We start from the raw sequence: 16480 nt of genomic DNA, 5'->3' as shown, positions 1-16480 counted from the left end.
CTAAACTTTTGGCATATAAAAAAACTGAATGACAAATAATTTTTTCTCTGACATTTTTATGTAGTTAAATGTTTTTAGAGTACATCCCTGAAGTAGAATATATTTGTATACTTGTCCCTTTTATTGGTAAAGAGTATTTCATACAACACATTACGCAGTTTTTTCATGGATTTTTCTAGATGGTGGATATTTGATTAATTTAGACTACGGCTATTATGTGCATATATTAACATTTTCATATTTATTCTTATGAAAGTTTATGCTCTTATTTCCCTTGTGTGAGTTATAAGAGATCGAATTGCTGGATCGCATATCATCATGGACAATTGAAAAACATTGAAGCTGTGAAGGGTTGAATCTTACTTGGATCTACAACCAACATCCACGATGGCAACCATCAAGACATCACATGCCATTTGCATTGGGGAAGTCTAATGTAAAGAACTCTTTACAGTAGTAAAAAGCAAAGCTGACACTTTTGAGGATTAAGTTATATTTGACCCAAACTGTAGCTTTGACTTCTCCTTGCAAACATGTGACAGCTGGGTAACGTGTAAGGAAGACCAACAGGCAGATGCATTTAAATGAAGGTATGGGTGAAAAATTAGGATCTACAATAGACTACCAGAAGAACAAACAAATCTGTGTTGAAAGAGTGCAGCTGTAATTCGGGGAGATGCAGGTGTTCTTCATCCTTAGTTGGGACATGTTAGTAAGAGGGACCCAGCCTTAGAGAAAGGCATTATGCTGACTGCAGTAAAGCATTCCAGAAAAATAAAACAGGAGACCCTTGCCCGATGGTGTGAGATAGTTGTCAACAGCAAAATAAAACATAGCCCACCCGGGAGGATGAGCTATGACCATGAAATATTGGTTACCAAAAGGTTGCTGAGTCAGAACTGTCCTGTGACTTAAAAAATTGTCAGATATAGAAGTCTTTTGAGGTCTTGGTAACATCACACAACACACATCTGCCTCAGCAATCATGATTATAAATGTACCTGTAAAAATTAACCAGACTAGAAATGGATATGATTAGTTTCAGTAATAATATCTGGTCTGCTAATTTCATATGTTATTGAAGGAATCATTTATTAACAACAGGAAAGTCTGTTTAATCTTTAATTGGACCTGAAATATTTGGTCATTTACTTCTAGATTGTGATTCACTGGGACATTTAACCAACAATAAGTCAACTCCAACAGTGTGTTTCCTCAGAAAGATCTACTTTTCAGCTTCATTCTACTTTTTTTTTTCAAAAAAAAAATTTATCTTGAAGAATACAGATTTCTTTCTAAAAATTAGGTATCAGCATGTTAAGTTCTGCAAATCCATTACCCCTGCTCTTACTTGATTTTTAAAAATAGTACTTGGATCTACGGCAGACATTTTGTATTCAATAAATAGACACAAAATACACACACAAAGACTCACAAATGAATTGATGATGTCCAAGAAGAATAGGAACCCTTCCATCTGAGTCAGTGGCATGTGGATTGTTAATTGTGGTCTTAACCAGGATCCTTGAGTTTGAATTGGTCATTAGAATGATCATGCTTTTTGAATTTAATTACCAAGAAAATCACTGGGCATTTTTTAAGCCTAAAACTGACAGGTGTGAATTGTGGCCCTGCTTTGAGTATTGTCCCTTTGTATGGCCAGCACCGTTGCTTGAATTTGTAAACTTCATTCAAATTAGAAAATTTTTTAAAAATTCTTAAAACATGAAAGACTTTTCTCCTTTTTATTGGATTTGCCTTTGAATAGTTATAGTATCTCTTGATTCTGCTGAGAACTACATTTACTATTAGATTTTGTAACGTTTTGAGTTTTCGATTGGATTGTAAATGTGCATCTCTATTATGGGCAATGATTGGGAAAGTTACTTCGATAGAAAAGATACTTCCTGGTTAAAGATGATCTCCATTATGAAAGGCAGGCCTTTTGCTAGATTTCGTTTTCCTGGCAAAAGATAGCAAAAGTTTGGGAAGTATTAATTGGATTTTCTTTAAACTAAAAAAAAAATGAATAGGAGCCCATGATGAAGAAATTTATTCAACACACTGGAAACCTAATACTTCTACATGCCATGTTTTATTCTCATTCTCTCTGTCTGTTCCCATGGTGCTAAAGACCCCGTGTGTTTGTCTCTGAAGATGCACAGCAGGAGGAGACCATCAGGATTTGAGTACATTGAAGGTCTTTCTCCTACGCAATTGTGTCTTCTGTACAAAGCACAAAAGAGGGGGAAAGAACAGACAAGGAAGTGAGGACATCTCACAGATCCACATTCGACCCAAAGTAAGAAATATAAATGAAACCGTTTTTTTTCCCTCTTTTATTCTATTTCTTTTCATGAAGCTATTGCAGAAAGATGATTTTTCTGGAGAATTCTTTTGAGTTTTCATGGGGAAGGTTTATAAAGTGCTAGGAGTGGGAGCTGAGTTCAGGGGATGCTAAGAAGTGGGGGTTGACTAGGAGGACACTAAAGGAAAAGGAACATAAAACACGATAAGCAAGAGCGAGGGCCTCCAGAGGGAGGTCAGGTCTGGGGAAATTCATGGAAGAGAATTTTTCTGTCTAGTCACTGAACCAGAATGAGCCGGATGCTGAAGAAGCACTCTATTGTGGAGGACAGGGAGAAAACTGAATATATGTTCATGTGTTGCAAAAACTGGGACAGAGATTCTTTCTTGAGGATCAGGATCTTCATTTCAGCTCAGGAGACCTGAAGATCAAGAGAAGATAGTTGCTTCAAACATCCTCTATAACCAGCTTCTCCCCCCACCGTCCCCACTGCCAACTCACAGAACCTCATGGTAGAGCAGCACAGCCAAAAGAAATGAAAACAAACTAGTAATTAACCTCTTATATTCCCATAATGCAATGCCATCTGGAGCTCAGGGCTGTTCAGCTCAAGAAGTATCTTTCACACAAAGTCCCTGAGCCGAAGCCTGAATCCAAAGGATTTCCTACTATTTCTGTCTCCTGTCTTGCCACCGCTACTAGCAACTAGAGGAGAATCAGGTGTAATTTTAAAAGAAAGTTAAGTGTTAATACCTGTGGGCTGAAGTCCAGACTGGCCTGAAAAAAAGAGAGAAAAACATGGATTCATAAGAAATAGAAATCTGTCCCCATAGCCCAGGTCTTCGGTTCCAGAGGTCCCTCCTGACAGCTGTCAACTACAGCAAGTCATATGACACAGGGCAGAGAAGACAGCAGGCTCTGAGCCTCTGCCCTGTATGAAGAGTCTGACACGCAAACCCAGCCTGATGTTCTTGGCCTGGTGGCTCTCCCTTCCTTTGCCCCAGCAGCTTGACCCCAGATCTAGCTCCCTGAATAGCAGCCTTTCTTTGTCTGCTGCAGGCTGCAAGCACCTTGCTGTGACAATAACCATGAGCTTCTGATTTTTAGCTGTGATGGAATGTGGGCTTTGGGGAAATAAACGTTTCACATGGTCACTACAGAACACTGGCTAGAATGCAGTTGGATTTTTCTCCCTCAGAAGGGCTCTCAGAGGGGATTGTGGTCACGGACAGCATCCTTACCTTTCTGGTTTCTGAAGTGGATGAACAGCCCTGCCCCAAGGAAGAGCAGACCCAGGACAAAGCCCCCGATGCCGCTCAGCATCTTGCTCTGTGCGGATTCTGATTGTGATCCTGGAGAAAAAGCCAGGATCGGTGATTGTTACCACAAATCTACCTTCTCAGACTGAGACCCAGAGAACGGGGAGAGATTCTGTTATGTATTATGTAATTCTCCTACGTAAAATAGAAAATCTGCTCACTTCTCGAGGGAAAATTAAAAATTCAATTTGAGTAAATACAAGGCTCAGACATAGAACGCATCAACATTCACTGGGCTGACATTGCATGTTTGACCAGGAGCTGATGCGTAAAGAGCCTGGACTCCATGCCATTGAGTAGCTTGTCTAGAGGGACTGAGCTCATGAAATCAGTGCTGAGATTTCATTCCCTGGAGCAGGTGGGCCCTGCACTGTCCAGGATGCTCACAATGAACATCTAGACAGAGAGGTCCAGAGCAGCAGGACAGGAAGTGGAAGCTCAGCATCAGAAGCAGGGTGTGGTACCCAGGATGAAGAGGTGATCATGTCCTGTGATATATTGAGAAGATGCACAATGGAGACAGGCTCTTTTCTGCCTCCCAGCCTTCATTGTGTCTCCTAGGAAATAAGTATTTGGGGAAACTTTCAAAGAACTTTATCAATGACCTGAACTAAAGGAGATGAAAACTGAGAGAATATGGGAATATGGCGTGGGAAGAAGAGAAATCTGACACTCAGGGATAGGCCTAGTCCCGCTCCTCGGTGAGTGAGAAGGGTATGAGGTCACATAGAGCTGCTCACTCCACTCCACTGTGACGGGGCTTGTCAGGCTCGGGTGCTCCACTCGGCAGCTATAAACCTCTCCACTCTGAGGAGTGACTTCCAGCATCTCCAGCATCTGGAAGGTCCAGTCTCCATTCTGGATCAGGCCTGTGGACACAACCCCAGCCTTCTCTTCCTGGCCATTGCGGAACCATGTGACTTCAATGTGCCCTGGATAGAAACCATTCACCGAACACACCAGGAGGTTGTGGTGCTGCAGGGGCTGAGTCTTGGCAGGATACACACTCACCACAGGCTCCACTAGGAGAGAAAAGGCAGAGAGATCAGTGAGGGAGACAGAGGAAGTCTTGCTGTGCTGCCCCTCTGTTATTCAAATTAAGGCATCTGTCTTGGGCATGCCTCCCTCAAAGCTCCTCAGTGTGGCCTGGGGGTGGAAATTGATCCTTACAACATGGACTCCTAAAGTTTGAAATACACAAGGAAAATGGCATGTTTTCAATGTAAGGGACAGTTTATTCAATATTGAGGTGTTTACCCAATTTTGCAAGGTATGCATTATTTTTAAAATTACCTGCACCTCAGCTTTCTCATTGATCCCAAGCCCAAAGTCACTGCCACTGAATTCATTCTGACCCACAGCAACCCTAAAACACCAAGTAGAACTGTTTCTGAGGCTGTCAGTCCTTAAGGAAACTTGGAGTGTCTTCGTTTCTGGGTAGACGGTCGGGTCATTTGAACTGCGGCCTTTCCACTTGCTGCCCAATGCTTATCCACTGGGAAACCAGGATTTCTTTACTCAACAATGAAGGATGATAATGGTTATATCTTATCTTTGAGAGTCATACGATAATAGATCAAATTAACATATATACACCTGCAGTTAGCCTTCAATAGATTATCATCTATTTTATTATGATGAATACATTATTTAACAAATATACATAGATTAGGCTCTATTTGTCACCCAGTTGTTATCCTGGTCTACTCTGAGAGAAAATGTGATTCTAGTAGGAAGGATGGGTTGGGCTGGGTGGGGCGGAAAGAGGCTGCAGCCCTAGTGTCCCATCTTGACCTGCTCACACATTTACAGCCACAGCAGAGCCTCCCCACTGGGAGGCAGCAGGCACAGAGGTGATGCTCTCACCCTGTGAACTGGACCTAAGAGGGCATGCGTTCTGAATGAGCAGAAAGTAACACTGAGATCCAACCATTTAAAGGTCATAAGTCTCACTCTTTTATCAGGACACACTCACCAGCACTGACATTGTTACCATTTACAATCATTTCTCTCTGTAATGAGACATCTGAGGTCAGGACCCCGTCTTGCGGTCATTACTCTATCAGACTCATGCACCCCCTGATATACTTCAGAGCACATCGGGAAATACGTTATAAAAAGGGGGATGCAACTAAGAAACCACAGTTTTGGGGAACCACATACCGGGGGCTTTCAGGTTGATGAGGAATCATGAGTAATACTTTTTAATATATCTCATATAATAAAGTGTTTAAATCTTTACATTGAAAACAACAATCAAGCTACAAACCACACACTGAAGAAAGCCAAATGAAATATCACCAATATGTTAACAATCTGAATTTCCAGAGAACTGATTTCTCTGAGGAAAGTTTAGAAACCCAGAGATATTACTAAATAAGTAATTCTAGAGTAATTGCAACTGCCCAATAGATATATGAATATATTTAGCAAGTTGAGAAATTAGAAGTACAAATTGATAGCAATGGAAGTTTCACTGAGCACTTGGCGATACTACAAATAACTGGAGCCACATCTGCAGAAGAATGAAGCAGGACCCAGACCCCACCCATCAACAACCTCCAGAAAGGTGTGTGCAGGGCTGTCTCCTCTCCCCACCCTCCTTCACTCTGGAAGCTGAGCAAATAATCAGAGAAGCTGGATGGCATGAAACATCAGGCGTCGGTGTCTAAGAAAGACCATCATCGCACTGAGAATAGAGAAGAGGTGTCCATGTCCAACCAGTGCTGCTCAGGACCCAGATAGATGTCCTTGCTACACAGTCCAGGGTGAGTTGTGGCCTCAGTCCCTGGGAAAGCCGTGCACTCTCTCACTGAACGAATGGGCAGGGAATGAGCTAGGACAAAACAAATGAGCGCGCACACTGTCCCAACAGAGACCTCGGCCCAAGAAACACGTGAATTCTGGACGAAGAGGGACTTGATTGCTGGGTGAGCTCAGAGACGCTACTGACTGTGGCACGTCTTCCCTGGGCTTTAAGGAGCCACTGTGCTCTTTGGGCCCAGCTGCAGGTCTCTGCTCTGTGATAAACCCCTTCACACAATGTTGTCTTTTTGTCCATGCCATCTCTAGGAACAGTTCATCTGTGTAACAATGTAGATATGTATGTTTTTTTAAAAAAGCAAAACTTTGGACCTAAATAAGGGTCTGTAAAAATTCATCCCAGTTAACTGCTGTAAAATACCGTCCAGCATATGACCCAGGGGAAGGAGGAAAGTGAATTAGCTGTCCAGTCTCAGGTGATTCCTAACAAGCCCTCAAGTGGTTCTCTCAGAACAGAGACCCCAATCGGCCTGCCCCCTGAAGATGCCCTCTGAGTTCAGGGCGGCTCCAGCAGGACAACAAACACCAAGGTCCTCAAGTCTGTGGGATTGCCGAGGGGAGCCGCTATGCCTCCTCCCTGCACAAACTGACCCCAGCCGCCTTCAGTTTCCCCCCTTCCCTGCTCTGGACCACAAACCCACGGACTTCAGATGGTTATCGGGGTTTTTATGCCCCACCTCAGAGAGCCCCCATCTGAGCCAGCCCGCGAGAAATAATGAGCCCGTGTCTGCTCTGTGTCCTCACAGTGACACAGCCCGAAAGAGTCCTTCTGGGGCCCCGGGGTCTCAGAATTCACATGCCTCCCACAAGGGAGACTCCATCCATTACTCAGGCCCTGTGCCCTCAGAGACCTGTTCACACAAACAAACAAACACTGAGCGCGTGATGCTCATTTCCGGGATCTTCCGGCTGGGAAGCATGGGTGTAAGGACGGTGTGTGACTACCTTCACAAGACATCCACTGTCCCCTGTCCACCTCGGTTCCCCCCACGGCCTCCCAAATCCCCCAGCCCCTGACCTGCCGGCCCCCATGTCTCCCAGGACCCCCCAACCCAATCCCATCTCAGGTGCCTTCCCTGCAGCCCCGCCTTCTCCCCATCTCAGCTTCTCCCCCAGCGACCCAAGGGCCCCAGAGAGACCCTCCTGCACCCACACCCTCCGCACCCACACTGCCCCCCACAAGACAGACACACACACACACACTGACAAACTGACACACGCGCGCACACACACAGACACGCACGCGCGGGCTCACCTCGCCGCTGCACTGTGAAGCTCTCACCGACCCCGTAGTTGTGTCTGCAGAACCTGTCCACCGCAGCCCGCTTCTGCTCTATGATCTCCTTCTGGCTGTTCCAGTACTGGGCGCTAGGCCGGCCCAGCTCCGTCACTGCCCGGTACTCCCCCACGTCGCTGTCGAAGCGCACAATCTCCTCTCCGTTATAGATGTGTCTCTCCACAAACCGCACCCGCTCAGTCCCGTTGGTGAAATGACACTCAGCTTTAGCCTGCTCCAGGAAGTGAGCTGCGGGGACAGGAAGAGCCAGTCAGCAAGAACTCCTGGGGGGAAACGCAGACCACGCCCAGTGGGCATCACCCTGCCGGCAGAGGGGGCGCCCATACTCCCAGGCCGACCCCTCTGGTACTTCATCCCCTCAGACCCCCACCCCGCCCATCCCCCGCCTGTCTGAGCCAGGCAAGCCCATCTGCCTGTCCCAGGGCCTGGCGGAGCCCCTGCTGCTCAGACTCAGACCTCAGCCTCCATTGGGCGCCCAGGAGGCTCTGTCCCTGTCCTGTGTCTACACAGCCTTTCCTGCAGCCCCTTCTGTCACAGGGTCCCCTGACCCCCAGCTCAGAGTGAGGGGAAAGGGGCAGAAAGACCCGGAAATGGAAGAGGCTCCAGGCCTCAGGCAACCGCTCAGCCTCATTCATTTGTTCCTCCATGGTTCAACCTGTGAGGAATCATTCCCTTTGCTGCTTTTGCTTTGACTCAGAAGTTAAACATCAATGCAGCTATTACCACGACAATAAGGACCAACATGTTCTCTAAACTGACAGGACAATAAACAAACAAACAAAAACAGAAAAGCCAAACTCCCAGAGTTGCTTCTGAATCACAGACACCTCAGATGACAGGGGCCAAGTGGCTCTGCGAGTTTCTAAAACTGTCACTTTATGGGAGTGGAGAGCCTGGTCTTTCTCACACTGAGCCCTGGGGGGTCTCCACCTGCTCATCTCACGGGGAGCAGCCCACCATGGAACCCCTAGGCCTCCCTGGAACACAAAAGGACCGGATGAAGGAATTGTTTAAAATCTGTCACATGATCTACATCTATCGCCTTCTGATTTGTCTTCCTTTGCTCAGCGGCAACATGTAAAACACTCGATTCCTTTGACATTTTAAGTCCAAACTGCAAAAATATTTGTGGACAACCACCAACACTGAAGCTCTTGCTTCTGAGTTCTAGGAGGGAAAGCAAGATAAACTGCACTGTGGATTATCTGAGAGCGCTGCCACCCCGACCATGAGGGCAGGGCACAGTGTGGGAAGACAAGGTGGGGTTATGAGCCCACATCCTGGGACAAGGCAGCAGGGCTGTGGGCAGGACTTTCCCAAAGCTCTGCCCTGGGCACCTCTCTGCTGCCCTTCTCTGTTCATGGAGTCAGTGAGAAGTACCAAAGCCCGACACCTTTCCTTTAGCAATCAAATCCAGTAATGTCACTTTCTCCTTTCCAAACGTATGTCTCAACGTACTGGGACTTTCATGTCAGCCCAAGGCAGGGAACGCGATTTTCCCCAGAACACAACCACATGGAACCCGTAGGTGGTGAAGCCTTGTAGATAATATTCACCGTTTAGATTTAGTTATAAATAATAGTACATGAGGAACTATTGCTTTAAACAGATAAAAAAAACCAGGATCCAATAAAAAAAAACAAGTTCCCCATTCCTTATATACAGTACACAATCAAAAGATCTCATAAAACAAAATATGAGGGAAAATATTTGAGTTTGATGATAAACTCATTTGTCAATTCTGCCCTGTTTAGAGGTCAGATATGTCTCAGAGCTCTGACCTGTAGTGTGTGTGCTTCTGTGTATTCTTGTGATTTTTCTTAAGTTTAATCAAAGTGAGGATGGGGTTTAAAATATTTTAGGGGAGCATTGATGATTGTATAACTGAACTCAATGGGACTGAACAACAGAATTGCATGTGAGTGGATCTAATGGATTTTGTAAGATATGTCAATAAAAGTATTTTTAAAAAAAAATTTTAGGAGGCATTGACAATTAAAGTTTGGGGTATAAAATTACTATGGATGATAGAGGAGTTATACAGGAAACTACTCGTGGCTCTTAGCACCATGCCTGACTTAACACTAGAGAGACAAGGATACTGTGAGCCATGTAACGTGAGCAAAAGGGGTGACGATCACGAACTCCTTAGAGATTGAAAAGATCTAAACCTCGTACCGATTGGCTCAATAAGATAATAAAGTGGAAAACCTTTGCAGAGAAGCAACCTAAAGGGCATTGGAAGGTGTGTGTGTGTGACATGTGAGTCGACACCTTTCAGAAGCAGTGCATCGTAAGCTAGTGTTGGCGACTTTAGCAATGTTGACACTTCGCGATGAAGAATCCTCCCCGGTGGGTGGGTCTGCCTTGACTGCCAGACATTGAGCAGCATCCCTGGCTTCTCCCCAACTCCATGCCTGCAGCGTCTCCCCAGTGCTGACAAGCCAAATGTCTCCAGACATGGACGAGCGCTTCCAGAGGGACAGCATGGTCTCTGGGTGGAAGCCACTGAGCCAAAGCATCTGAAGAATCAGGGCCGTAAAGTCAATGTTAACGAGAAAACGCGTGGCAATTGTGTGGATGGTTTTGTCAATATTACGTCTGAGGAAATCCTTAGGATGAAACACAGTTCCTTGTTGGCTGGAGTGTGAGTGTGTGTGTGGTGGGGGTGATCCTAAGGACAGGGTACTTGGAAACAGACAGCAAGATCGAGAAAGTCCAATGAGAGAATGAAAAAACATCACGGTTTCTAAAAGCAGCTGAGTAAACGTTTGCAAGTTGCCACCAAACAAACTGAGCAGTAAAAAAGGTCCCTGTATTAGGCCTGCGGAATGGCTACATTGGGGTATGGTTTGTTGAGAATATTTTCACCAGAATAAAAATAAAAGGGGGACAATGAATAGAAAAAGCTCCAGCATGGGTGTCTGGAAGGAGTAAGTATTTTCCATGTCATTAATTATCAACAATGGAATCACAGATGGCCAGAGATGTGTTTATTGCCTAGCTTATTAGTCACTTTATATCTATGATTTCAATTGAGAATAAATAAGCTGCCATAGGTGAAAACAAAAAAATAATTGTCTCTGTAAAACTGCCTCCTTCTTCTCATCTAGCATTTTATATAAAACCTTGATCATTTTCTCCATCATACATTTATATTGAAGCTTAAGTCTGAGGATTCATGAATAATTATATCCTATGAAAAAACCCCTCCCCATGGAGTCAGTGCCCACTCCTAGCACCTCTACAGGACAAAGTAGAGCCGCAGGGTGACCAAGTCTGTCATCTGTAAACCCGGACCACTCATCTCATAGACAAGCAGATAACTCTAACGGTTTCCCAGGGAACACTACTGGGTCTGAACCCCAACCTTTATGGTAAGGAGCCCAGGACTATAACAGCTGTGACATTCTGTGTCTGCTGAAGGTTACAGGTGTCCAGGAATCCAAAACATTCTAGAGAAAGACTAAGCTGTTAGTTATTTTGAATGTGCTCAACCTTAGATGTTAGCCACAGGTTTGGGGCTCTGTAGACTTTGAAAATGAGCGAGCAGATGAAGTTTTTAGAAACCCCCATGAAACTAATGATAAGGGGATCATATTCAACCTGACTGTAGGATGATAGTCTATCAAATGAAAGTTTACATAAGCCAGAGAAAGCCGACATCACAGACATGCTGAGCACTAACCATGAGCCCCTGGTGGACATGCTGGGCGATGGGAGGATGGCAGTGGTGACAGGAGAGCACAGGTGGAAAGGGTCCCAAAGATCACATGACAGGAGTAGGAGAGGGGTTAATTAGCAGCCTGGAACGAGGCGCATTCCCCTTGCAGTCAGAGACACTGCAGCTTACTCAGGTAGAGACACTGCTGACACAGAGCTGCAATGATGCGCGAAGAGACTTTAAAGTGACAGTTTGGTCACGGTGACTTCATCCCTGTGACAATGTATAAATTCATCCCTTTTAAAAGACGAATTGCCCAACTCAATGTGATGAGAAAGATAATAATGCTCCTCGTGTACCTGCTCTTCTGAGACCCTTCAGTTATAGGATGAAATATCTTGAGAGTAAATAATCAGCTTATGGTATATCATATGCAAGTTTCAAGTATCACTGTCTATTTTCTCTTAGAAAACATGTTCTAGTAGTTAGTCTATAGTTACCAAACTATATTATTTGCTAGTTCTTATGATGACAATGTGTTTCAAAATTCCATGTGGCCCTTATTCTGTAGCTTGAATATTCATAATTTTAAGGGCAGAAATTTTTCCTGTTTTCCTGTGGATTGCTGCCTTCTCTTCCATCAAAGATGTTGGGAATTACTTGAGAACATGAATATTTTTAATAAATAAAAAGAGACACATGCAAAATGAGGGAAGAACTACACAAATGAAAAAATAATTAAATCAATGTTAAATAAAGTAGACCAGGCTCTTTCAATTTAAAAAATTATAATTGTAGAACTCTGCATGTTTTCAGATATCACTGATAACAGAGTATACAGTTACCTGGGTGTGGAAGAGAGGAAGACTATGTGGATAAAGGTGTTAAAAACTGTTGAAATAAGAAACAGAAGCGTGGCAGAGAAGCCACACGTGTAGTGACTACTAGACTCATGCAGTCATCAAGGTCCGCTGGGCAGACTGAGAGTTCTTTTGGAGAGCATGCATGTACATGTGCATGGATGGAAACATTATCGCTACCTGAGGGAAGAGTGTAGCGAGACAGCCCGTAACCCTCATGCTTTCCCCGTGTCATCTCTTTAATCCACAAAACAGCTCCATGAAGATTGTGCTATTTTCCTCACTTGACAACTGATGGGATTAAAGCCCACAGGAGCCAAATGACGTTTCCATGGACAAATATTTCATGGCAAGTGACATAAGGATTAGATCTCAGGAGATCCAGCTCCAGGCTCCTAGCACTTCACCAGGACACTACATTAACTGTCTATAAGTGATGACTGTTATGTCCTGGGTCTAGAACCACAGTGCATGTGCGTGAGTCATTCCTAGGAAAGATGGACAAGGGGCTCACAATTGCTAAATATAATAAATCATTTTCAATTCTCACTGGAGACCACCAAAGACCTCAACTTATCCGAACATTCAAAATACTTAGGCTTTTGTTATTTTACATTATCTGCATATTCCAACTTTTTAATCCCAAGTCCTTCTAAACAATAATGAACTCAGCACACAAGTGTCATATTAGAGATCTGCTATTTCACTCTATTGACCTACATCTCATTTTTATCCCTTCCAATTGTAGGCCTTGTGTATAATAACTGCAGAATGTTCCCACGCTTTATGCTGAGAGAGGCGATTACCTTTGCTCATTGCTGTGTCCACTTTGCCTACGGCAGTGACTGCTGTATTGTTGTGAAACAAAATCCAAACCCCTGCAATCAAGTGGATCCTGACTCACAGCTAGCATGTCTTGATTTTCAAGGCTGTAATTCTTTATGGGAGCAGATAGGTTCCTGTTGCTCCAGGTGTTCTTTAGGCCACCAATGTTTCCTAGGTGAAATCATGACTGAGTGTGGAACCCATCAGCATTGCAGATACAGTCACTCCTGGACTCCTTCCTATAGTCTACACATCTCTGGTTGTCACTTCCCTCCAGCTTGGATCAAGACACTCATTCTTCTGTGTAAGTCCAGCTGATTCTTTGGTACCACAGCACAAGCTCTCTGGAAGGCCAGCTTCTTAAAGGAGTCAATTCTACTGCTGTGGCCACGTCCTCACCTCCCATGCCCTCTTCAGTAAGTCACCAACCTGCATACACCACCGACTCTGCCAGTGTCGGTGCTCACGTTTCTGTCATGTTCTCACCGAGAATCTGTCACTTCTCAGAGGTGCTCGTCACCGTGGACCACGTCCTCCTCCTGAAATCAAATGTGCTCTCCTTGGCTTCTGCGCATCTTCTCCTTCTCTTGGTTTTCCTCAAGAGCAGTGGTGCTCCTGCTCAGTCACCTTGACTACTCATTTAACTAGATCAACTTTGAAAGTAAAGACACCCCAATGCTAGTCAATGACCCTCTTCTTGCTTTCTACCCAGATGATCTCTGCCCACATAATTTCCTCTACGTCTAGTATTTAATAGAGTTCAATGACACCAACTCCTTTATCCACAGTGCTAAATTCCCTCTTGATTCAGGTCTCAGATATTTAATTGGTCTCTTCACATCTAATCATTAGTGTCAAATGGGATATGAAACCTAACTTAAACCTTCATTTTTGTATCCTCCCACGTGAAACCATTTCTTCCTTTGATTTTTACAAACACAATTAAGAGCATTGTGGCTTCGGCGTCAATGTGGCTGGGCTAGAATTCTCAGTAGTTTGGCAGGAATCCCTCCTGATGCGGTCTAACCATGATGGAGGCTGCTTTGAGCAACCAAGGAGTTGTGGACAATATGCGAGGGAGGCAAGTCCTTTAATCAGGTCACAGCCCTGATGCATTGCAAGCACGTTTCCTTGGGGTCTAACCTACTGCTCATATGAGTAGATTCTGTAGGGAAGCTAGTTTGCTTCTTGCTTGTCTCGATTCTGCATTAGATCACTGAGTTCGGGTTCTTTCTACTTGAGCCAGTGAAATGCAATATGGTCTTTCTGCTTTATTTCCTGTCTCCTGGATTTCTTCCTGCTTCCAGGTTTTTCAGACTTACTGGCTGTGCCAGTCCAGAAAATTCTCCAGTTGAACATGTGAACAACAGACTTCAACTGTTTCTGTCAGAGTTTGAGCCAATTCTTCATATATATCTCTTTATATGCTATATATGTATGTGTGTGTATATATGTATATGTGTATATGTATGTGTGTGTATGTGCACACATGCTTTGCCTCTGTACAAACTCAACCTTACACAAACACCACTATCTACTTAGTTTTTCAGGATATAATCTTTAGAGATAAGTGTGATTTTCTGCTTTCCTGACTGTGTGCATTTTATGCACCAATACGCCATCTGACCAAACATGACCACTTTTCTCTGTCTTCATCGCCACAGAACTAAATTAAGCTACAAATATATTTTCCCTGAATAATTCCATGTTCCCAAATGGTCCATTTGTCTCCAGTTAAACCCTACAGCACCTCCACCTAGTGGTTGGAATGATGTTTTACACTAACATCTATACCTCTCCTGAAGTAAACCTGTATGGAGCCCAGGTGGTGGACTGGTGCAGTGCTGGCCTGTGAGCTGCATGATGGCAGCTCTAAGCCACCAGAAGCTCCTCAGGAGAGAGATGGGGCCTTCTTTTCCTGTAAACAGTTACAGCCTCAGAAACCCACAGGGGGCGCTATGAGCCAGCACAGAGTGGAAGGCTGTGTATTTTTGAGAAGTAAAACTGGTGGTGCTGTCAGGTAGGCATTGGAATATTAACCTCAGGGTTGCTGTTTCAAAGCCACCCGACATCCAGCAGGAGGAAGCTGAGGCTCTCTGTCTCCAGAGTGATACAGCCCTGGAAACTTGATATCGGGTTACTGTGAGGCAGAACTGACTCAAGAGCCGTGGGTTGCATGGCCCTTCTGGGACTCCACCTATGTCTTGATGTAACTTAAGAGTTCTTCCCATGGCTGTCAGGCCTTAAATGCGTTTGCTCCTGACTCTCCCCTGAGCCTCACCTCCATCCCTGTCCCTCTCCCTCTTGTTTGCTCTGTTCCAGTCACTCTGCCTTCCTTTAACCCTCAACCCCGGAAACCTCCTCTCACAAGGAGACCTTTCTGCTCAAGTTTCCTCTCCCTGAAGCTCTTGTCTCTCAGGTCTTCACAGGGCTGACTTTTCTCTTCATTCATCTTCTAACTACATGACATTTTCTCAGGGAGAAATCTCAAGTCACTTGTTGTGGAATGAATATTGGTATTTATATGATAAAAATACATAATTATTGAAGAAGATGTCAATTTTTTCAGAGCTCATGATGTAACATGACCTGAGTGCCCTGACCATGTTGGCTCTTCCTCTACCTTAGCTCACCTGTAATAATGATCACAGAGAGTGGGTACTTACATTCGGTCTCCCTGGACAAAGCCAGAGGAGGGCTCAGCACCGTCAGTATCAGTATGAGAGCTCCCAAGTTCACCATGCTGGAGACCAGGAGGACACGAAGAGGAGAGGAACAAGCAAGTCTCTCAATGAGAGCTTTGACCCTCCTCCACCCAAATCCCAATAAAGACAAACCAAAAGACTCACTACTGTGTCTCTGGATTGGGTAACCTCAGTGCTGAGATCCAATCAGCATAAAGATTGCAAAGCATCACCAGTTGCTGGTCAGACATTTAGCTTGAAGGTCCTTTCCTAAAACAGACTGGTCTTCAGTGAAGAGGATTATTTCAATGCAGTCCTTTACCTAATGGAATCAACTACATCTAAAATCTTTAAATTGGTTCCTATCGTGTGCCTGCTCTGTGCCAATTAGTGAGGCGTCCACACAAGTGTAAGTCTTTCAGGAGCCTTCATCTCTCCTTTGTTTGGAGAGACAGCTGTTCTTGTGAATGTAAGTATGAGTGTATTTAGGGATAGAGAGTGTTGACAGAGATCTTTGCTTTTCCATCTTAATCCACATCTAGATGTGAGGAAATGGACCATGCACAGGCAAAATGAAGACATGGTAATTTTTTCATGAATTTTAATTCTAGAACATGTTGATTCTTTGGATATTAGGAGCCTTCTCCAGATGAAGGATTCCCTGGTAACTGATGCTATCACAGAAGTAAGCTTTTGATTC

General features: G+C 44.4%; 1 protein-coding gene across 1 annotated transcript; it reads right to left on the bottom strand.

Moving 5' to 3' along the window:
• Nucleotides 1-2079: 2079 nt before the first annotated feature.
• Nucleotides 2080-15895, bottom strand: LOC142453673 (DLA class II histocompatibility antigen, DR-1 beta chain-like). The gene is made up of 6 exons (XM_075555216.1): nucleotides 15763-15895; nucleotides 7706-7975; nucleotides 4368-4649; nucleotides 3550-3660; nucleotides 3062-3085; nucleotides 2080-2729 (listed from the first exon to the last, which is right to left on the bottom strand). The coding sequence occupies exons 1-6, from the start codon at nucleotides 15836-15838 to the stop codon at nucleotides 2716-2718; spliced, it is 777 nt and encodes a 258-aa protein (XP_075411331.1). The 5' UTR covers nucleotides 15839-15895; the 3' UTR covers nucleotides 2080-2715.
• Nucleotides 15896-16480: the final 585 nt, after the last annotated feature.

This window comes from Tenrec ecaudatus, chromosome 7, assembly GCF_050624435.1.
Source record: "Tenrec ecaudatus isolate mTenEca1 chromosome 7, mTenEca1.hap1, whole genome shotgun sequence".
NCBI lineage: Eukaryota > Metazoa > Chordata > Mammalia > Afrosoricida > Tenrecidae > Tenrec > Tenrec ecaudatus.
The sequence above is the reverse complement of the archived record's forward strand: the minus strand, read 5'-3'. Positions and strand labels throughout refer to the sequence as shown.